Genomic DNA, 24,830 nt, shown 5'->3' on the forward strand with positions numbered 1-24,830 from the left:
CCACGAAATTGATTTATTTGAAATTATAATCTATGGGGATCAAATACAATGAGAAGAGAAAAATTGAGATGAAAAAGAATAAAGTACCATTGAAACTTTGTTTCATTTTCTTACACTTTTTCGCTTTCTTATATCTATCCTAAACAGCTGAGAAGCCATTCAATTCGGTCGTTATTGATGTTTTAACATAGACCGTGTGTTTTAAAAAAAATCCTGTTGGACTTTTTTCATTCGAAAATGGTAATTTTGCCTGTGAGATTGAATCGGTATAACTACATCACTCGATACGATTAAGCCGGATGTTATATTTGTAGCCACGTCTACACACGTTCGTAATCACTATCCTGAGATATAAAAAAATTGAGATCCCTTTTTTACTTACTAGCATACTAATTGTCCGCTTTTTCTGAACCAACTTTCAGTAGTGTTCTTTGATCACTATTTCCAAACTAACGTGATTAATATAATTATAATAATAAAAATATTATGTGATCTGTGTAAATGTGTGTGACATGTCTCGTCAGTCGGCTCCTCATTGTAGCTTGCATGTAGTGATATCAGCTTTGGAGTTAGTTTCGTAAATATAGGAAAAATTGAGGAATGTTGAATTTAGGAAGGTTTTTTGCCAAGTCATTTTTTTAGGGACTACACTTGAATTATGTTTAGATAACTAGGAATAAAAATGGTAATTTTAATCTCTTTTTTTTGAAATATTGTATAATTAATATGATTTGAAATAAATATAATTAATGTTATAAATTTAAAATAATAAAAAATATTTAAAGTAAAAGCCTGCTAAAGTTTGAAATAAATGTAATTGGAAATATTTACCACATATAGCTAACAAATCGACTAAAGTAAAACTTATTCTTGTTTATGTCGCAACACAGCCACTCGTACAATGAGGTACCTATTTCATCAGACGCAAATAAAAGCAGCCGGGGTGACAATAATTATTTGTAAAATGTAACTGGTCGTCATTTTTTAATGGTGCTATATTGTAAATTAAATTAAAAGCAGCCTTAACTTCTATGCCTACTTTACACTACGGGACTTTTTTTAACACTTGGTAACTCTGCTCGTCAATGTTTTGACTTTTAATATTCTGTCTACTGATTCAGTTCATCCATTTCAATTCTAAATAATTACATTATTCTCCAACGGTAACAAATTTATCAATTGAATGGATTAAATAAATCAGATAACTACTTGCGTCAAGTGATACATAAAACTCTTAAAGTAAAATACCTACATACAAGAAAATAAAACCAGTTTCATGAGTCGTTTAACGCCAATCGTACAAAATATGATTAATATGAGCGCACAGCAGAGTCCGGCAAATATGCAGGCTGCCGTGGACAGGGAAAAGATATATTCCTGGATTCTAGAGCTATGCAATCCCGACACTCGTGAAAATGCGCTATTAGAACTGAGTAAAAAACGAGAAGTGGTTCCTGACTTGGCGCCAATGCTGTGGCATAGCTTCGGTACAATCGCTGCTCTCCTACAGGAAATAACCAACATATACGTGGCAATGATTCCTCCGACTTTGACTGCTCATCAGAGCAACCGTGTCTGTAATGCTTTGGCTTTGATGCAATGTGTTGCATCTCATCCAGAAACAAGATCTGCGTTTCTTCAAGCCCATGTTCCCTTGTTCCTTTACCCATTCCTCCACACTGTTTCTAAAACTAGACCTTTTGAATACCTACGTCTTACCAGTCTTGGAGTAATAGGTGCATTAGTGAAAACGGATGAGCAAGAAGTTATAACATTTCTATTGACTACCGAAATTATACCACTGTGTCTGCGCATTATGGAAAATGGATCTGAACTCTCTAAAACTGTAGCTACGTTTATCCTACAGAAAATTTTGCTTGACGACAGTGGACTTTGTTATATTTGCCAAACCTATGACAGATTTTCTCATGTTGCCATGATTTTGGGGAAAATGGTACTTTCACTAGCTAAAGATCCATCAGCTCGGTTGTTAAAGCATGTAGTAAGATGTTACCTTCGTTTATCTGACAACCCAAGAGCAAGAGAAGCTTTAAGACAATGCTTGCCAGACCAACTCCGTGATGCAACTTTTACAGCATGCCTTCAAGAAGACAATTCTACAAAGCATTGGTTGGCTCAACTCATTAAGAACTTGGAAGCACAGCCTCCTCCGGCCAGTCCAGCTCAGCAGAACATGTGAGCCTACTTTGACGCCATGAGTCCACTGAACCTAATATTTAAGTAGTCAAACAAATTTAAGATGTGTCCAAATTAAAATTAGTCTTGTCATCCATTAATAAAGTGTAATATGATTGCTAAAATACATAATGTCATTTGGAATGAGATTTATAAAAACTGGCTACAGACTGTTTCTATCATCTTAATGTTTTTTAATGAAGAAATGTGAAATGTTATAAATTTTTGAGAACAATAGTGTAAATAAGTGACAAAATCTTCTAAGATAGGACATTGTGATGACAATGTTTCAACTAAAATACAATAATGTTGCTCGAGTTCAAAAACAGTGACATTTAGTTGCATGCAGGTGATACAATGTGGTAGCTTAAAGAGTATGTATGACAAAAATAATTTTATAATGTGACCATTGTGGAACTACTTAGTATTTCTTCTAGTGGGCTTATGTGCCGTGGGTAATTGAAAAATATTTTTAAGTATGGTTGTTAAATTACACACATTTGACAAACTATTTACTCTGTGTAGTAGGGATGAGCATGCTAACTACTCTAGTATTTCTACTAGAGGTACACACGCATATGTGTGTGTACCTCTAGTGGCATTAACAGAAATTAGTGTCTTAATTTACAATCTCGTCTTGCAAATGCTTCAAATAACTACCAAAAAAAGTCAAATGTGACTGACAAGACAGCCTTCTGCGATATTATGTTCAACATATCTGAACAGACTAGATTAAATTTTATCCTCATCTATATCAATGAAGTTTTAAATATAATGTCAAGATTTATGTTTTTACTTTTAGTCTAATCCATCTGCATAGCTCTTTTTTATGCTATAGTCGGACTGAATAAAATATTTTTTTGGTAGCAAATGATACAGTTGTTTTTTTATTATTTGAGATCTCTGGTTCGTCACTAAACTAAACAGGTAAAAAAATCACTCCTATTTTAAGTATTCATAAATCTTATGAATTTGTATGTATAATGTATTTGTTGAATGTTAACCAGGTATATTTCTTGCAGTAGCGTGGGTGCATTTAGAGATTAAATTAGTAATAAAGCTTTAAGAATAATAACATGATAAAAAAACCACCAGTGATTATATTTTGTGAAACTACCAGTGGTAGGGATTAGGTATTATAAACTCATGGCTGTGCCCTACCTTGCCTATTTTTGCCACGGAGCAGTCTTGTGTAACATGTGTTACAGTTTGAAGAAAGTAACGGTCTTTATGCTATACATTGAAACTTAAGACTCATGATTGATTTTGATGGGTTGATTTTCATTGTACCAACTCTAAGCTTTGGTAACCACTCAACAAGAGGTAAGGTCAGAGATCTAGTGCAAAAAAGTATGTATTTGCGTTTTTAATTTGGAATAGAGGGTAGATGATGAACTTATGACACATAAAAATAAATTTAATAAATATATAATATATAAAAAAAAAAATTGTGATGTTAGATGTTTAGTGAAGCTACTAGACTGATAGATGTCATTAGCTTAATATAAATACTAGAGCTTGATTGCTCATTTACAATGATAAAAAGATAATCTAAATGAATTAAAAAGCGAATGTGTAAATTTGACTTTCCCACCTATTGTACAATTATACTTGCCTGTCAGCTGAATATCATCATTAATTGTGTTTTGGTGTGTAATAAAGTATTTATTTATTTTTATTGCTTAGATGGGTGGAGGAGCTCACAGCCCACCTGGTGTTAAGTGGTTACTGGAGCCTTGAGATATAAATTCCGAGGTCTCAGTGTGGTTACAACGGCTGTCTCACCCTTCAAATCGAAACGCGTTACAGTTTCACGGCAGAAGGCTGAGGCTGAGGCTGACAGTAGACAAGCTAAAACGGAGTCACGATCCTCAGCAATGAGGGAGCGATCGAGAAGAGAATTCCTCGTCAATCGTGAACATTTGTCAAGTATGTATTTCATTAGAAAAATTGGTAGAACGGACGTCTTATCCTTTATGCCGCGACGTCTGATATCGACTATACTCTCTCTTTTTATCTATAATATCTCTCTCTCTTTTATCTATATCTCTCTTTTATCTATATCTCTCTTTTTATCTATATCTCTCTCTTTTTATCTTTCACTCTCTCTTTATCTCGTTGATTGTCTATAATTGTTATTATGGAGTTACAACGGAAACAAGTTTCAGTAAAACTGTTTTAGTAGAATTAGTGCAGCGTGACTAGGATTTCGCTAGTAATCACATTAAAAAATCAGGCGTAATAGCAAGTATGTAATAGTATGATGGAACACCTAATACATTATTAACACATAAGGTTTATTTTTTGGTGATCCAGAGGCTTTTCCAACTTCACCAGCATGTATGAGCGGATTGAAGTGTTCAGCCGGGAGTGGATTATTATATTTAACTAGCTGACCCGGCAGACTTCGTAGTGCCTCAATCGATAAAAAAAGACCTAAACTTTTGTATAAAATAAACTTAAAACAAAGAAAAGGAATCCGTCCGACGGGGGACACGTCAAATGAAAAATTCAATTGTTACTTTTATTTAATTCCGAGCATTTTCATATTTATCTACTTTTTGAACGTTCTCTGGACTTCCACAAATAATTCAAGACCAAAATTAGCCAAATTGGTCCAGCCGTTCTCGAGCTTTAGCGAGACTAACGAACAACAATTCATTTTTATATAGATAAGATATATAGATTTTGCTTACATATTACCATCTGGTAACTTCCAAGTGGTTATCGATTATCGATGCTTTTAGGAACTTCAAGCACCGGTTACCATGCTCGCCGAACCCGTCGCTTGCGATGAAGGGCTCGACGAGTAAATTAACCCATAGACACAGCCCTACTGAGTTTCTCGCCGGATCTTCTCAGTGGGTCGCGTTTCCGATCCGGTGGCAGATTCCGCGAAGCACTGCTCTTGCTAGAGGCCATTGTTAGAATAGGTAGGAAAAAAAAAACAGCCTGGCGACTTTGCTAAATCTAGCTCTACCAAGAGCAGTGCTTCGCTGAATCTACCACCCGGTCGGAATCGGGAGTCAGTGAGAAGATCCGACAGGAACCTTAGTGAGCTGTGTTTATGATTTCATTTTCCCGAGGAACCTTTCGAACGCTTCGAGGGTTCGACAAGCGGTGACCGGTGCTTAAAATGCCTAAAAGCACCGACAGAGAGGATCGGGAGGATCCGAAGTGATGTGTTTTGGGCAACGGCGACTTTAAATAAATAAAAAGGCCTAAGTCGTTTAATTTATATTAATTACTTTTCAGATAATTTCAAATTTTATAGGCATACGTGTACTTTTAAGATGCTACCGACATCTAAAACTCTACTGACACGAATTTGGTTTGACCGCAATATACCTTACATTACAAACCGACGTTAAAAAAAATTTGGCATTTTTAAAAATCTGGTCCTCGGATTGGATGCCGACATAAAGCCCATCTTTTTGTCACATTGTAACTGTAGTAATTTCTGAATGGTTTATTATGGACTGTCGATTCCCATAAGCACTTTATCGATTCCCGGTTATGATTGTTTTGTGGGAGACATTGTTGTGCACATTGAGCTCTTATCTTCTTTTTGTTTGAATTGATTAATTCAGTGGACTTTTGTATTTGAATTCCACAATTAGCAGTCTCTATACTTTTTGCGCAAGCTTTGTCCAGTAGCACGTGACTTTTAACTTGTGTTTGAGTTTGTTTTTCAACTTTTTTATTGTTGACTTGTTTACTGGGGCATCTACAATTGAGACTATCTCCTCGCTTGCGAATCAGCGTCACACACTCGTTATCACACCTCAAAGGACCAGTTACAAGGGTATTAACTGCAATGTCTGCAAAGATTTTTTGATTAAATTTTTTCTCAGGTTTTCTTTTGACGTTTTCAGCGTGTGGTGCAGGCTTGCCAGTGACTTTCCTTTTTTCTAAAGTTACCGAGCGATAAATTTTTCCATTAACTTTGTTTGTACTTTGGAAGGTAATTTTACTGAGTTTCACTCGAGGTGGTGTTGTGTTTGGACGATCGTCTGCCTGCACTATGTCATTGCAAAGCTTTTGTGCACGCCGGGACATTTAATAACCGAAGAAGAGAGACGAGTGTTCTAAAATAACTATTGATTCTATTCAATGATCAGTTTTACAAAATAAATAAATAAAAGAAAATTGAAGAAAATTATTAGTTGATGTCTTTAATTACAATAATTCGAAATGATTAATTTAGGTTTTATTTAACACGTAACGCCCTGTTGTACTGCTTCTTAAAGTGGTTTTGTAAGATTTAAATAAATCCAATCATTGAACAGAATCAATTTTTGTTGTTACCTAGTTTATTTGACAGAAATTATGACATTAAATCAACTTTTAAGAGGATATACTACGAGTACTTCGAGTATATCCTCTTATCAATTTTAACATTCAAAGATTCTATCTTCAATTAGAAAGCTAGTTTTAATTGTCCACTATAAATACAGTCCTGATGGCTCTTGACTTCGATAACCGCATAATACCAGGTAGGCCCTCGTGAGCTCTCAATATTTACTTACTTGTAGCAATTATAAAACTTATGTATAGTTAAAAACCCAATAAAACCAAATCTTATTGTTGCTGTTGCTTGGTACGCTTTATTTATTCATTTTATTTATAGCGGCAACTATCATAGCATAGAAAATATTGAATCAAAAAAAACAGAATCGCGGTTACGATCATCGGTTTGCTGAGCAAAAACATTTCTCGGTGGAAGATTTTTTTCATTGACGCTCTTCCAAACTGGTGACCGGCGACGGAACAACTACGATCCTTCAAAATTTCACCATAAGCCCGTCATGAATGTCGGCTACCGCAACTCCCAATACTTTTGTATTCCAAGACTAGCCACCTACAGCAGCCATTGCGCGGTTATGCCAGCATCGTAGCCTCAACGGACCTGCTGTTGCAGCCAACTCAGTAGAGCTTCCAGATCCTATGCCACATACCCTCACTGAGTCATTGTGCCATTACAGCCTACCGTAGTTCATGACTGGGTAAACAACCAGGAGCGACATTGGTACTAGTAAGCTAATTCCAGCATTGACTATACTTACTGGCCAACCTAAAGTCTATGCAGATAATGGGCGGCTACTTATTAGATAATTTCTTCGCAAATATATGATGCAGTAGTTCTGATCGCGGATCACTTAATAAAAATAGAAAATAATAGAACAATAAGCTTATTTTATTGTAAGTCTGCACGGATAGGTATTACCAACATGGCGAAATCGAATGTGTAACGCTGATTCGCAAGCGAGGAGACAAACTCAATTTTAAATGGCCCATTAGAACTCATATCTCAAGGTGGGTGGTAGTATTAATGTTTTTGATATCTATGGGCTTCGGTACGGTAAAAACATCACATCAGGTTGACGTATGAGTTCAAACAGTCATTGCAGCAATAAAAAAATGTAGACCCTATTTACGTTTAAAGATTAAACAAACAAGAGGTTGGCTTAGTTAAATTATTATTTTTTAATTACAAGAATAAAACCTTTATTTTGAAAGCAGAGCAATTAAGTATTTCATAAATTTATTAGAACACTTGATTGAGGCTGATGGAAACTGGAAGGAAAATGATGCATATAGTACTGGGCAAGAAATAATGCACATCGACCTCCAGAAAGAGACATTCGGCTAATTTCGGCTATATAGAGCATTGTTCCTTTCGCACATTACATGTATTACGTACGTTTTATATTAAGTGTATAATGAGACTTTTTGACGGAAATGCGAGGAGTGAAGTTATGTGATTTGTTTTATTTTGTCTATTTAGTGTTTGTTTCTTCAGGTTTAAATGTGTAATAACGGTGATATTATTTTTCATCCAATATCATCTCTTTTCATTTAGTTTCATCCTAGTTAACTAATGTCTCAAATTCATCAGCTTCATTTCATTTCATTTCACTCCATATTATCATTTTTCTTAAAAATAAGAATAAAAACTAAAATAAGATATGACTTAAAGGTCTTAGTTACCAGGTCATAAAATCCCTTAAAAAAATGAATATGACACTTCGTGCTTGACACTGACAGCTATTGATGCACAATCAAAAAAACTAACCTAAGACTGCCAAAATATTTGTTATAAAAGTTATAAATCCACTCAAAAATTTGCAAAATTAAAACAAATATAGAGTACTTATTTTTGTAAAAAAACAAAAGTGCAATTGTAAAGTCCAAACAGGATGGCAGTACCAGCATAGATAAGAAATAAACTTTATGTAGCTTAATTAAATAATGATTAATTGTGGTTATAGATTAAACAAATATACTTAATATTTTTTCTATTACAGTAGGAATATGGTTTGACTAGCTCAATAATATATACCTACAAATTGTTGTAGATACCTTGAAAATTAATAATATGTGGGTTTTTGGGTATGGTTCCTTAATTTGGAAAGCGGACTTCAAGTATGAGACTAAGCTAGTAGGCTATATTTTAGGCTATAAAAGAAGATTTTATCAACATAGTGTCGATCACAGAGGTGTCCCCGAAAAAGTGCGTAAAACTTTTTAAACCATATAGTTCTAATATAAAGTTCACAACATAGTAATTACTTTATTATTTTTAGTGAGTTTTATCAAATCTTCACAGCGTATTATGATTCCACGTTAAGTTCCGAGTTTCGGATAGCTGTCAGATAATGGGGTAAAAGGGTAGAAGTCAGAAGACATTGATGCTTACCAAGCATATGGTGTTGTCAGGAACTAGATTATACCCACCCGATATACAAAGAGTATGCATGTCTATTAATGAAATAGGGTGGAATTGATTGGCCTTTCCATGTGAAAAAAAAAAACTTAGAGGATTTTTACAGTAAATTAAAATTATTCTTACCTTTTTTTTTTCTAAACACTTTTCCACATTATGTGCATTGTCAGTATATATATTTTATTTCATTCCTTTCTATTTTAGCCTGGTAGAGTAGTTACTTTAATACCCAGCAAGTTTCCTAATAGCACTGTGTGGGGTGTAGCATACAGGATTAGAGCAGAAGATATAGATGAAGTAACCAAACATTTAGATTTTAGAGAAAAGAATGGTTATTCTAAGAAAACTGTCACATTCCATCCAAATAATAGCGAATATTTACCATTTCCATTGACTTTGTATGTTGCAGTAGAGGAGAACGAATCTTATGCTGGTAAGAACAAAAGTTGTGCTGTGAGAATCATGTACCTTCTATGAAGTAATTAGTGTGTGTCTCAAGAAATTATAAGATACTCCAAGGTTATTAAAACAATCATTGATGCATGTAAATGAAAGCATTTTATGAAGTGAAATCGATAGTCGTCTTGACCTTAAGGCAAAAGTGTACATAGGCAAAAGCAATACAACAGATTAGATCAGATCTAATGCTAACAAACAATTTTGATTTAGCATTAATTTTCTCTTGCTCTGTGCTCAAGAAATTATAGAGGGAAATTCAATTCAGGCTAATTTTTTAGGAATGTAAAAATGATTTTTACATCAATCTAATATGTTCAAAGTAATAAAACAAAAAAGATACTGAAGTAATAATAATAAATTTTATTGAAAACAAACCTTTGCTACCAAATACATACAAGATATTTCTTGAAGTTCATTTGCTAACTAACAAAGAGCTTTGTATTCCAGTACTTAAATATAACTTAAAAACCAAAAATTACAGGGCCAGCAGCAATAGAAGACATAGCACAACAAGTTGTTACATCTTTCGGTCCTAGTGGTTCAAACAAAGAATATGTGTACAACTTGGCTGAAGCAATGAGACAGTTGGCACCAAATGCAGAAGATGAACACTTATTTGCTTTGGAAAAGGCGGTGAAAGAGATAGATCCAGATTTAAAGAACCTAAAAAAATAGATTTTATTTAAATTAATTCCCTTCCTAAATAAAAACACATTTATTTATAATTATATTATAACAAAATGGGCATGAACACTGGATATATTGCTATGTAGATATTATATATGTATTCTAGATTTTATATATTTATATTTCAACATGTTTCTTTCTAAATAATATAATCGAATCATCATCTGAAAAATATATTTCTTTGTATATCAATGACCCTTTTAAATTAACTGTTTTAGCTTAAAAAAACTATTATAGGTTATTTGGTATTTGCCTTTTTTGTACCTAAGCTGATAGTCCTGAGAGGCTATGGTAGCCCTAACAAGTAGGTGAGCTCACGAGGCTCAAACCTAACGGCATTGCAGAATCTACCATCGAAAACCGACCCACAGAACGTCCGGCGAGAAACTCAGTGGGCTGTGTTTGTTTAACCAGCACCCTTTTACTCAACGAGCCCTTCGCAAGCGACGGGTTCGACGAGAAGCTTTGACTAGTAGAACTAATAATAATATTCAAAGGTAACTTAGGTGTCATCTTTCCGGGAGCACGATTTGACAGCAAGGTCTAGGTAGGGTTCAGATAGCTCTCTGGCCGATATGACAGATGGTTGCGGCGCCGACAACAGCCTGTACAACATCCGGATGAACCGCGTGTTTTGTTCCGGATATTCTATGTGGAGTGCTCTAAGAATTGTTCGAGATGATCCCTTCATCTCTTTTTTACCATTGCATCTTCCGCCACCAGAGCAGAGTTCAGTTAGGTATGGTATCAGGAACCGCTGCATTCAACCGAAGTACATTTCTAGAGACCCTTTTTGGCATGTACTATCTATCTCTGGAATGAACTCCCCTCTGTAGTGTGACATGTCCTTCTCCAAACACAGTTTGCGCAGAGGCCACAGCAGTAGGCTGCCTTGTGGCTGCGACCCTGGCATTTCTGACGTCCAAGAGCAACGCAGAATACTTATGATCAGGTGGGCCTTTCGCTCCTCTGCCAACAAAGGCAAAAAATAAACACATCGCCTTGTCAAACGACCCCGGTCGCTCAACAACCCGCGTTTAGGCCTCTGCTGAAAGTTTATCCAAGGCAAACTAGTTAGTGGTAAGGTCACTCCTATGCGGAGATCCTGAATGCGGAGGTAGCATAATTATTCACCCTTTATGACCAGGATTGGACGCTTGTCTGAAAGAGCGACTGGTTTATTTGGTAACGTTTCTAAGGATCTAATTTTTCGGGATTTATGTCCTGACTCAAAAATCTTTTTCTGATAATATTGCGTATAATTTTTTATCAGGTGCTGAATATTTTATTTCTGATAGGGATCTAAAAACAATATGAAAATTTAATTTAAATGAAATGAAAATATATATAAATGAAAATTTAAATCTGAAATTTTAATTATTTTGTAGGTAACTATTTTCTAACATAAGCAGAAGAACGCTTGTCTGCTTCTAAGCGACAAATGTTGTTTTCAGTAAAAATAAATAGACGATCTGTAGAATTTTCAATAAAAAACAAAATTGGTACCATTGATGATCTAACATTATACTCTAGGCCATTTGGGCCATCGTTTGGTTTAGACCAAATATACAAATGACTTACCAGCACATGACACATGCATCTTTCCTTTAAAAATTACAAGAAAAGGGGGAAAGGAAAGGGGTGCTCTAGAATAGTGTAAAATATATTATGATAGAATTTCTAGATTTAATTTATATAATATAGAGTAGGCAAATTATACCGTCGTCAACCGACCTTCGCGATTTTTGGTCACAATAAACTACAGCTACTTACATTCTGAAGGTTAACACGCGAATTATGTTGCGAAATTAAAACCGCATTTCGTGCGCTTGTTGTCCATTGAATAATTGTATTCGTTTATATAAATTTGTCTGTTGGTTAACTTGCAAACTGTTTGTACCTGTCCATTGTTCTTTACAGCTTTGCTCCAGTTCGAAAACCAATCGCGTTTACAAAAGAAGTTCTGCTTTCGAATTTATTTTAAAAACATTTCTTTGTAATTTTATTATGTGTTGATTCATGCTGTTCTAGAAATTTGGGCTCGGTAGGTACGCTCAAGGCGCAGCATACTTTGGTAGTTATTTTAGCGGTGGTGACGTGCAGTGGCTTTTCAGGTAGCTAGCTGTTGGAGCATATAGGCAATCCTTTATCCCCGTTAACGTAGCAGAAGTTCGAAGTTTCTATTACGTTTATTTATTTTAAATTTAAATTGTCTAAAAATTATGCATGCACAGTATGTATTGAGTAATATCTTAATTTAAACTTTTTCAACTATTTCATTTTATAGGAAAAGAAAAGGCACAATAATGAATGAACCAAATGCGAGATTAAGTCTTCAGGTAACTTGAAATCTATTCGTGATTGTCCCATTTTCATAGCTAACTAGTTCAACCCGGCTCGTTTTGCTGCCCGATCTTTGATTTGCCTTGCATCCTATCACTACCAAACTCAACAGCATCACCCCCTGGAAATATTTCGGAGTTTTAAGGAATGTACACATATCGACTTTTATGTGTATATAGTAGTTTAAATATTTATAGTAATAGATATATAGAAAAAAGGAATAATGTATGTAAAGCAGAAAACAATATTTATTTGCTAAGTTAGGTATAAAAACACTTATAATTTTAGTAACTACTTAAAGTTAAAACGCAATGCAGAGTGAATTGGATCTTTTGGACCCTATACTCAAGTCCTAGGCTAAAGTACATTTACGTTTCTAAGGTAAATAAATACAAGCACCATTAAATTCGCTGTTCCAATGTTTGAACGTTGGGTAGGGGTTATTACATAATGTCAATAGGTTCTGGTAACTGCGCAATACCAGGAGAATCGTGAGCTCGGCAGCCTATTTAATTACAGCAAAAAAAAAAAGAAAAAGTAATCGATGGTTTGCAAACTCGTTCGCGTAACTCTGCCTTAGGTATATTCAAGTCTTAACAATCTATCCACAGAGAGAGATGTGAACAATGTGTCAATAAAACGAAGTTACCTAAATTAAGTATATGACCAAATTGAATTTCATTATCTGCAATGATGTAGGAAAATTTCTGTGATACAAAACGTTGTTAATTTTATTTATCTGTAGATAAAATGTTACCTACTTTGTGCCGTGGTTGTGTAAGTTTATTTTTTATATAATGTATTTGAAATAAAATAAATTATTTAGAGCGTATTTTATTTCTGAACTAAGTATGTTTTTGAAAACATCATTTTAAACGGATGTTGATTGTTAGTTAGTCATGCACAATTGATTTCAAACAGAAAAAGAATATAAGGTAAATATATAGTATATATATAACCATAACAAATTACAGGAAAATAATGCAAACATTTCAATTTTAACGTAATAATTTAAAGAGTAAAATAATGTTTTAAAATATATAGGTGACGTCTCAATAAATAAGCTAAATAATATATGTAGATATATTTAAAAAGAAATACCTAAAACGTCATGTAATAACTTAAACTTATAAAAAGGATGACATAATTACCAAGAATCTCTACTTAAGTCATACAAAATGTCTTAGGAATACTATACAGCTAATATCGAAAGTAGCCATGTCTATAGTTACTGTTTGGGTCATGACAATTTAGTTATTTGAAAAAGAACACGAATGAAGAGTTCTAGAAGAAAGTAGATTTTTTTATTGCCCTTTTAGTCATACGGCCAACCTGATGGTAAGCGGTTATCGTCGCTCATGGACGTCATTAATGCCAAGCCGCTGCCTATCAGATTGAAGTCCCGAATTTAACCAGCTTTATTGATAATAATTATGATTACGTTGTTACCGAGTAAATTTTAGTAGAATTTGGCAGATATTTCTCGTCACATGGCACTTTGTTTTTATCGCTAGCGATAACCCAACCAGTACATTAAGATAAAAACAGAGGAAGACTGGCCTTAATTATTTTACAGATAATCTATTAAAATACCCCTATTAATTTAAATCAACATTATTGGTACATACTCGGTGCTCTATCTATTTATCTAATGATTACGAACACTGACGTCATGTTTCTTAACAACCTTGATATTATCTTTGGTGAATTTGCAACGATGCAGTTGCAGTTTCAACATTCTCACTTATTTTTATTACGACCGAGTAACTTATCTAAGAAACTTCTCTTCCTTTTTAATTTACTGGGAGCCTTCTTGTGATTCTCCAAATCTTCACCTTCTGCTGTCATTTTCTCAATGAGTTTTGGAATGGTTAAATCGATTACTTCCAGCGGCTTCCTGTCGTGGCTAGTTTGGCGCTGTAATGACGAAAGCTCAGGGACACGATCGTTTTTCTCTTCTAATTCACTTTCAGATATTTTACTATCATCGTCATTTGCAACATTTGTTAAGGTTTGCGGTCCATTTTCAACAGCATTAGGTTCTATTTTGTTTTCAATGGTTCCATTCGTTACCGTAACTATCTCCACAATCTCTACATTGTTTTCGCTTTTATCAAACACATCATCTTCTCCAGATTTCTCACTTTTATCGTTGACATTCGTTTTTTCGACACTGTCAACACTTTCTGCGCCACTGGATGTGGATTTAGGGACTGACCCAATTACTCTGGGTCTAGTTGGTGGAATGGTCCAGTCAATAGGCTTACGTTGGGGTGAATATCTTTTCACTAAATCTTCAAAAATCTTTTGATGGTCTACCTTACTAGGGGAATGATTGTTAGTACAGGTGTTTTCAGTAGTATCAGGCGTGTCATTTTGTTCTCCATTCGTTTCACTGGAATCCAAATCCACTCTCACTTTTCTGACCGGTGTTGGTGTCAAATAAGGTTCGGCAAACGGAAATTTATACAAATTGGGACTCTCTATTTTGTATTTTATTGGCGACGTACTGTTAGTCGGCATCGATGCCCGTGCTCCACCTCTGTACAAAGGACTTGTGCTTGGCTCATGTAAATTAGACGACATAAAATCCTTCCGCATTTTTGACAGGCGTCTTGTTCTTTCCGTCATCGAGTGCCGGTAGTCCACATCATCGCTTTGGTTTAGTTCTGAAGTAAAATTATCTGAGTATTTGCGAGGTCGGAAATCGTAGGTCCGTTCGTCAGTTTTTGATTCTCGCATACTGGAGTAGCCCGGTCCGTTTCGCTTAAAATTCGTCGTTGTTTTACCGTGGTTGGATGTGATTATTGGCTCCACCTCTCTGTAAGATGGCAAAGGCGTCGTGGGCGACGGCAGTGGTACGTAATCCACGTCTGGTTTGTCGAACACTTCGCGCCGCTGACTGAACTGCTCTACACCGATCACTTCACGGAATTTCAAGCTCACTGTTGGCGATTTAGCTGCCATTATTATTTGATTAAAACCACAAAACACAATAATCTTTAATTTTCCTGTTAACACTGTATTTCTATTTTTGCACGATACACATTATGACTTCACCGGTTAGTTTGCGTCTATAACACAGAACACGAGTTCACGGTAAATTGGACAATAAAGGTGATCCGGCCGTCGCGTCGGTACAAGGCGTCCGTTCGCAATATGTGGCGAGTGATCAATAGAGTGGATGCGATAAGATACGGGCGTCGTGCGGCTCGGCACTTTAGTTATTTCTTTATCTTTTCAGTCGAAACAGTTGAGTAAATATAACACTGACTGAACAATTGTGTAGGTACGTAATTAATAGCGTACCGAGTGAAAGCGCGCCGCGCTTGCCGCCGTTCGCACGAGCGACTCATTACATAATGATATATTCAAAACAAACCTTCCGCCGAATACGATAGACCCACTTAACAAAATGCATGTCTTTAAATACCTCGTTTAGATCTATTTCCGTTATAAGCAATATGTACACGATGTCAATATATTTATCACTAATTACTAAATACATAAATAGTTGTTTACCAAATAAATTGTCATGATTTTCCTGCTAAAACCAAGACCTGATTGTGATCATCTTTGGTTGTACAGACTGCACGACATCGGGAAGTTTCTTTACACGTGTCTACTTTCTGCTTAACAATTATAGTTACTCGTACATTGACATAATGACGAATATCGTTTGTGATTTCAGAGTTATGCCACCCATTCGAATCGGTCGATGGACCGTTAGAACGAAAATTGTTCAAGTACTGACTGCGATGCAACCGGATTTCCATGAGCAAAACGTACAGCGGAATATATTATTTACCTATTTGAGGTTCATAAACTCCATAATAATATACGACTGTCGCTATGTAGCTACCTACTTATTTCTTGGTTTGGCGATGACGTCAACTGTTCGCGGTATATACATTTACATTTATTGACAGTAATCAATACTGTTATCGGGCACTTATAATGAAAAATATCTTTTTTTACTTTTTTCAGTCCTCCGATTTTGAGAGTAGTAAATTGTCAAATTTTCATTTCGTTTCTTTCTGTTTTTAAAATTCTGCGAATTTGGGATTTATTTTTAAAGACTGTGGATGTTACAATACACGTACATGTACAATCTCAATAAAAACAGAAATGTTAATTTAGCTAACAAGTGAATTTGCACGTAGTTGTCACAGATTGCTCGGTTGTGCATGTTTGTACTACTCTATTATTAGTATGTCAAATAAGTACGTATGAAGTTTGAATTTGGAATGGTATTTATTCTACACCATTCTATTACCAGTACACGTTAAATCATCATTTAAATAGAAGTTTATTAAGACAAAGGTGAGACTTAGGTCAAAAATGTTTCGCTGTCATGCCCTGTTATCTTTTGATAACACGTTAAATCCGCATCATGTGTTATTTAGCTTCTATCTATACTAGTATATAAAATATCGGTACAACGTACTTTTTCATTTCATTAGTGATTTTCATAGATTCTATTCACATTTATAAGCGACCAGCTGTACCCGTCCGCTTCGATGAGCATTTAAAATTAACATTATTATTTCTCACCCCCACAAAGATTCTCATCATTACCGCCCCCCAACTCATGTAGGGGGTCCAACACTCATATAAATATTAGCCTATCCATTAAGTATATGTATTTTCTACATGTATACCAAGTTTCAAGTCAATCGGATGTATGGTTCAGTAGTTATAACGGAACATCCGTAAAAAACACTAGATTTATATATTAGTATAGATTAAAAATTTTGAACCTGTTTTGTTATTAATTTTTTAAAGTTACCAACTCTTGATATGAGGTTGAAGTCTACGTTTTATTGTACAACGGCTTCACCCCTCAAAGCGGATCGAAATTTCCTTAGCAAATATTTTGATTAAGTTAAGTTTTAGGAAGTGATTGGCTCTATTGTCGAGAACACTGGAGCGCGCGAGCGTGTTGACAAGCCGCAACCTTGCTACCCGTTACATATTTTGTCGTCTGCAATCTGTTCTATATGTACCTAGTCATTTAAGCTTATGAGACAAATGTTGACTATTTCATATTTATAATTAATGACTACCTCTTTTTTAATATTTTTCTGGTTATATCTAAAGTAAACCATGCCATTTATGTTTTTTTTTTGGTTCAGGACGCTTTTCACAATATGATTGGTACACTTTACGGTTGATAAAGCTGAAATACAGCAGAACCCAGCGCCAATAAAATAAACTCACAATCATACCGTAAAAGTTTATTATTCAAATTTATTCTTAACTAAACAAATGAAGGTGTTCTAAAAATATCAAACAAATATCGTCCCCAAAAATATCATTGTTTTGTTACCATTTGAAACGTTATTTGTTTCATTTCATTAAAACTTGTTCCTGGTAATATTCGAATCTTTTCATTGAGAACACACCACACTGGATCTGGTCTCGTCTATTATTCAGACTTTGAGGGGGCCTGCAGAAACTTCCGTGCATTCAAACGACATTGTAGCATAGGACGTCCTAAATTAGATCCACGTTTTAAATCGCATTCTAGTTTAATAAATGGACCGCGGTCCACAGTACTTTTAGTTAAGCTTCGACTGCATCTCGTCTCAATCTCTGGTTCATTCGTCTCTTATTTTTCATTATCTCCCAGTTTGCGAATATTAATGTCTGTACCCAAATTCCTACGCGTCTTATTGTGTTTTAATAAATTTCGTTGTAGTAAGAAAAATTAGGTTTTCTCTCAATTAGCCTGAACCTTATCGCTGTCTTTTTGTCTTCGCAACTGTGAATCGCGAGTAAGGAGGAATTGCAGTTGCGAAAAATAGTGACGGGCAACCTAAATGCGAGTACTAGACGTAAGAAACTCATGTGAACTCTTGCCTGAACTAAAGATCAGCATTTTGGTGTAGCATAGCGAGGATTTCAACAACCAAAAACATTTCAGTAGGTAAGTTAAAATGTTATCATGCGAATAAATTGTACGCAATGTCTCTCATCAAAAAGTCAAAAGACCGAGGCTCGCGCGTGATACGTAGGTAGGTTACCTTGTTAATACCATTTGCGGAAACCATGTTTTGCTATCGTTAATCTCGGTCACACATACATATTATGTCGCAATTCTTAACGTGAAATCAAAATACCAAAGCCCGATGCAAGTGGAGTTCATTAACAAGTTGTTGGGCTTGTGGTAATATTACGACATACTGATGTGATATGGACGGGTAGTAATAAAATAGCGATTTCGAAAACCTAAACAAGCGGAAGACACATTAATTAGTCAATCGCGAGGTTGCAATTGAAAACGTAACGTCAGTATATTTTTAACCAATTATTGTTTTTTTAGCGGATCGAATTATTTCTTCCTAACTGTGCAGTGCTATACCCGAATGGGGTTCCAAACACAAGTTTTTAATTAATTTTGTAATTTTTATTTGATAAGGTGTTTTTTCTTTTTTTCTATTTGTTTTTGGAAATAAAATGGGCTTATTATTATTATTATTATTATAACTTTGCAGTGCAAACCATCTTCTTGATTTATTTTGCTACTAGACTGTTTCGTTCAACCTACGGCTCAGTCGGTGTTAAATATTTATCTTGAGATATTAGATTTAAATCCAAATTGTACAGTAAATGTCGGTTCCACCTAGCAAACTGGAACCCCTGACATGTAGGCTGATGTTTCTACCAGTGCGGCCTTAAAATACGTTCTACTACAAGTAATTAAGTGCCCATGGCTTATGATAGTTTTTTATTTTTTTTATTGCATAGATGGGTGAACGAGTTCACAGCCCACCTGGTGTTAAATGGTTACCGGTTAGACATCCACAACGTAAATGCGCCACCCATCTTGAGATATAAGTTCTAAGGTCTCAAGTATAGTTACAACGGCTGCCCTACCCTTCAGGCCGAAACGCATACTGCTTCACGGCAGAAATAGGCAGGGTGGTGGTACCTACCCGTGTGCACTCATAAGAGGTCCTACCACCAGTAAAATATCCGTATCGAGAAATACGACTATGTAGGTGCTCTATTCCTGTAGTAGGCACTATATTTCCTAAGTAAATACATATTAATAAAATTTAAAATAATAGGTTGTGATGACTATGAGCTCCGACAGCGCCATTGTATCAGGAAGGCTACTACCACGTCTCGCTATCCCGTAATAAGAAATTAATTGCTAGTCAAGTCATGGCATAGACTTCATTGTTTCTGTTTAAGAGTGTCCAAAACAATGTATGTATCGGAAACAGATAGAAAATAACGATTTGTCACATAAAATTTAGCGCGCTGTTTCTTGGCTAGCCTTAGTAAGAAATATCATAAAAAAAGATATCTCTGATCGCGCCAAGTGGTACGCAGCGTTTAAATCATACTTTGGTATAAAACAGGATACGTTAACCTAACTAGGATTGTGAGTCATACCAAACTACATATTACAGTCGAATATTAGGTATATGAAACGTGTATGAGGCTGCGAAGTTGATCAAATTTGACACGGTCTGTTGGCACAATCATGTCCTTCCTCTGTATCAAGCTAAAAAAAGCATTATGCGGGAAAAAGAACTGTAATTTGAAATTATATGTTTATGTATCTACTGCTGTTGCTTAGGTTTAGTAAAAATTGATTTAGAGAATGTAATTTGTTTTTTTTTATAGAGTTTATGTATTTATTACATTGACTTGTTTAATGCCTAAAGCATTCCCTAAAAAAGGTGATGCTGAAAAAAATGCAGATAGGACCATCTATCTGGGTAGTAAATTTATGTGTAGTACATGTGTACATTAAATACTGAAATAAACATACAAATATTTATATTAATACGATGATACATCAATGAAAGATTTTTTTTACTATATTGAAGTGAAATACTCATAACAAACATTGAATAAAAATGAAAAACAATTTATGATATCGATAAATGAAACATTAAAATTAGTTCTAATTATGTCTGCGTCTCGCGAAATCCTAAGAAAATCATACTGCCGAAGATTAAAACTAAATTTGTCTAATTTTGGGGATTTTTTACGCAATCGTTTGAATTCTAAACACGACTTACCATGAGTAACGAGGCCTCACTAGACGCCACGGGTCTCTGTTGAAGAGGCACATGACGTTATTTAAAAAAAAAAGAATCGTCAGTAAATATTACTAAAGCGAGATAGTCCATTAAGCGACATAGTCCAAGCTATTTCTTAAATCCTTTCTACTCCGCCCTTAATTTCTCTAGTGGTGCTTTTATCACTAATGGTGGAATTGTCGAATTGAAATACCATTTGAACTTACTGCTCATACCTCAAGATAAGTTGCGGCATTCAATTTGTGATATTTATAGTCTTCAGTAAACTTAACACCATACTTAACTCATATATCTTAGCACCAGATAGAACCGTCTATAGGAAAACGTTTAGTGTAACATATTTAAACTATAAAACCCGGCATCATAATATAAAATCGACGCTAATAGGAGATATACTGGCTTCGATGGAAAGGCTAAACGGCCATGACCTAAAATAATATATTTTTATTTAAAAGCCACGTTTTACACAATACCATACAAACAACAATAAGATGATCTCATTCAGGTCCATTTGCATAGCGATTCGTGTTTTGGCCTCTGCTCATTCGACCATGGCAGGCCGTTCACGCCTACATGTGTTCAGCCATTGCTGATTTTACTCAGAGTCTTGTATCAACTGTTCCTGTTAAAACTTTCCATTCATTTAGTCCTAACTCCTAAGCATACTACTTCTGCAGTCTCTGTAGTCTTCTGATTGCGCAGTGCTTCTATTCAAGTGGAATAAGCATCTAGAAGACAGCTACACAAGCGTTTCCCGGCTCTAAGTTGTTTTATGGGGAACGTATCAATCTATAGTTCTTTTTTTCAACTAATTTACATGATGATGCTAAGGAATTATCAGAGCCCATTAGGTAAATGCCGTCGCCCATTTTTTCTATATATTCCTCTATGTGCATGAAAGAAATTAAGCAGACCAGTTGGGTTAACGAATGAATTTAGTTTTTTTTTTCATTATACCAAATATGTTCATTGTGGATCAAGTTCGTGTATGCGTGTTAGATGTGTATACAATTAACCTAGAAAAAATATTAGGTACCTGCCGCATTATTTCAGCTCCGACATAGTAGCGTTACTCGATGTGAACACATACCCTAGTCATAGCCAAGGCCACTTGCTTTGCATTGAAACAGCTGTAATGTTAATTCGTTCGTGTTCGCAATACACCTTGTCTAACCATTAGGACTCTAGATACGAATTAGTGGTGACAGTAAATAAGGTGAGTTTATTTTTATTAAATGTTTTGCCAATGGTTCGCAGAGACTCCCATACGGCACAGTATATTTTATATAAAAGCTTATTATATTATATTATTATACACTGTATTTTCCGGAGAGTATAGTGATGCTATTGTACAATAATTATCACTCTCGTACTCACATATTAACGTAAGGTTTCTTACTCGATTAGATTTCCGTTTAAAAGTTTCGCAGTCACTCGGGAAAATCAGTCATCTTTGTGAAACTCTGACCTAGATTATTCGTATTACAGCTGACGTGAGCTTACTTGTGGTAGGTGTTAACCATTCGAGTTGACACATTGCATTATACATTCATGCGCCTAAGTATGTATTACGTCATTAATTTATGTGTAATAAAAGTAATAAAATTCATCCATAAGTTAATAATATGAAAATCAAAATTTACAGTAATGAAAAATGTTATTCTGGTGTTTGTGGCAATTTCGTTTTGAAACAGTATTTAGGAACTTTGATGGAAAGGTGGTAAAGTCTCAAACTTCTTCTTCAGCGTCTATTTGAATTTATAGCAGTCAGTGGGATTGTCGCATGATTTTTAATATTATTTTAGGTTAATCAATTTTGTGAATAATGACAATGACATTAATTGGGAAATCAACCTACGGCCTACTTGAAACACTGTTTATGACTTGAAAGAATAGATAATAATAATTGTTGCTGATGGACATTAACAATGTCAGAAGCACAACAAAGCCCTGCCTACTGATAAGTATTTTTTTTTATTGCTATATGGTTGGACGACAAAAGTGGCGGATGAAAGGCGATTGCATGCAGCAGAGATGCGAATGTTGCGATGGATGTGTAGAGTAACGAGAATGGATAGAATACGGAATGAATATGTTAGAGGAAGTCTGAAAGTGGCACCTGTGACAGAGAAGCTGAGGAGTGCGCGTTTGGGATGGTATGGACATGTGATGAGATGAAATGAAAATGAGGTTGGTAAGAGAGTGTTTACTATGAATGTGGAAGGATATAGAGGAAGAGGTAGACCTAAGAAGAAATTGATAGATTGTGTGAAAGACGATATGGGTAAGAGGGGAGTGAGTGAAGAAATGGTATATGATAGAAGAGTATGGAAGGAGAAAACATGTTGCGCCGACCCCAGGTGACTGGGAGAAGGACAGGATAATGATGATGATGATGATGGTTGGACGAGCGCGTAGCCTACCTGGTGTTAAGTAGTTACTGGAGCCCATAGACATCAACAACGTAAATGCCGCCACCCATCTTTGAGATATGAGTTCGAAGTTCTCAGTATAGTTACAACGGCTGCCCCATCCTTCGAACAATTACTGCTTCACGGCAGAAATAGACGGGGTGGTGGTACCTACCCGTGCGGACTCACAAGAGGTCCTACCACCAGTAAGCAGTAAGGGTGTCTCATCAGATCTCGATTGAAAAGAGATATGTAGGTTAAAAACAAAGCAAGGAAATTATTGCTGTTGACGGTGGTCCTTCAAAGACAACAGAGAACTACTATCATTTTTTTTTTGCAGAATTTTATATGCATTGATATTATTATGTAGTTTCTTCTAAACTAACAATAATGTTGATTTCTAGCGGCAATTAGCAGTAGTTTACTTAAACGCGTTTCATAATTTATAATACCAGTAAAATTTAGGAAATGATTCGATGCAATTTTATTGCTACGATAAAGATGAGCATAAAAATATTTTTCGTTAACCTAAGATATCTATTGTCGAGAAGTTATTGCACTGTGATTGTGTTTTTTGCAGGTATTCACAGCTCAGTATTCGCATGACTGTGTGACTAACACTTGGCCGACGTACCTACCTACTTTAAAAGCGGAACCGTGAAATGTTCAGACATTGCTGCGGTTTCCGTGTGGTTTTAATGAAATGTTTTATTCGACAGACAACTAACAGTCTTGTATTTAATTAAAAGCGTATAAGTTTGTTTGGACGTTCGTATTACGTTCGCTACATGCAGGTAATTGGGCATACCGGTTACTTCTGTTTATTTATATTTTGAAACAGATTTTTTTAAATAAAAACCTCGTCTATGGCTTATATTTACAGCTTAGATATCGCACTATCTTTAAAACTTCAAACTAATATCAGATATGACATGACTCGACGTTTTATCTGTCAATTCTGGAAAACAAAAAATGTAGAGATCGTAGCTTGCAGACATTTGTTGTTGGTTGAATACATAATAATAAGTGTACATATCTCTGTGAATGAATAGAACAACTGACATTTCCCACGATGTTTTGCGATTTATAAGAAACATATTGCAGTATGTTTTTTTTTTGTCCAGAGTTTTATTTGTAGATTACCTGTTGCACTAATAAAAGCGTTTCCTAAGAAGCGTATCAGTACAGTGCGATATGAAATATCAGATATAAGTAAATGATGACATAATTAGTTGGTTATGTAACGTCAATCTATATAGCAATGACAACTTTACTGCAGTATTTTGAGATACAAATGCTTTCCTGTTCGTGAATTGGGGTGTATATAGGTATGGGAAATTCAAATGCAAAGGATCTGATTGACTATTTGAGTCGAGTCTTGGCTATTTTCTAGCTTGATATTTGACACTGCTGTACTGGTCTAGGTTTGTTTTGGCCGCAATCTTTGTTGTTAACATTTGGGATTCAGGTGTACATACATATTATATATTCTTGTGGCATACGTATTTCCGGTAACTATAAGAGAAAATTTGATATTACGTTCTTGGGTTGTTGAATGTGAATCGTTTTTAACACATGAGCTGATCATGATAATGGTGAAACAGAAGCCATTCCATGTCTATTGCTTACGTTTTGATTAATGTACCGAAGCGGCTAGTTCTCATTCGTTCTCTACTAGTACTATGGTCTGACTTAAAGTCTAGAATTGTTTATTATTCACTTACATTAGAATCTATATCTATACTAATATATAAATCTACAGTGTTTTTTTACGGATGTTCCGTTATTATTACCTACTGAACCGTGCATCCGATTGACTTGAAACTTGGTATCCATGTAGAAAATACATGTAGGTACTTAATGGATAAGCTAATATTTATATGAGTGTTGGTCTCCCTAATAATAATGACAATAAATAATGATATTAATTTTAAATGCCCAGCGAAG

The 24,830-nt window shown here is 35.2% G+C and overlaps 2 protein-coding genes and 1 long non-coding RNA gene across 4 annotated transcripts; 2 read left to right on the top strand and 1 right to left on the bottom strand.

Annotated features, from left to right (window-relative positions):
- Window positions 1–1,073: 1,073 nt before the first annotated feature.
- rcd1 (cell differentiation protein RCD1 homolog) lies at window positions 1,074–2,200 on the top strand (the record flags this gene model as incomplete). Its single annotated transcript, NM_001177325.1, is given in 1 exon segment — window positions 1,074–2,200. A coding segment is annotated over 1 exon segment (924 nt).
- Window positions 2,201–8,239: 6,039 nt separating this feature from the next.
- Window positions 8,240–10,241, top strand: LOC101738946 (putative glutathione-specific gamma-glutamylcyclotransferase 2). Of its 2 annotated transcripts, none has more exons than XM_012694912.4 (4): window positions 8,240–8,432; window positions 8,505–8,710; window positions 9,128–9,356; window positions 9,864–10,241. In XM_012694912.4, exons 2-4 carry the CDS (start codon window positions 8,576–8,578, stop codon window positions 10,055–10,057), a joined length of 558 nt encoding a protein of 185 aa, XP_012550366.1. In that variant the 5' UTR covers window positions 8,240–8,432; window positions 8,505–8,575; the 3' UTR covers window positions 10,058–10,241. The 2 variants fall into 2 exon arrangements, with proteins under 2 accessions (XP_012550366.1, XP_004931292.1); XM_004931235.5 differs by having other exon boundaries at window positions 8,556–8,710.
- Window positions 9,720–17,201, bottom strand: LOC134199148 (uncharacterized). Its single transcript, XR_009973505.1, has 2 exons — window positions 15,935–17,201; window positions 9,720–12,533 (listed from the first exon to the last, which is right to left on the bottom strand). It is a non-coding gene; the product is annotated as an uncharacterized LOC134199148 (long non-coding RNA).
- Window positions 17,202–24,830: the final 7,629 nt, after the last annotated feature.

Source organism: Bombyx mori, chromosome 7 (assembly GCF_030269925.1).
Source record: "Bombyx mori chromosome 7, ASM3026992v2".
Classification (NCBI taxonomy): Eukaryota; Metazoa; Arthropoda; class Insecta; order Lepidoptera; family Bombycidae; genus Bombyx; species Bombyx mori.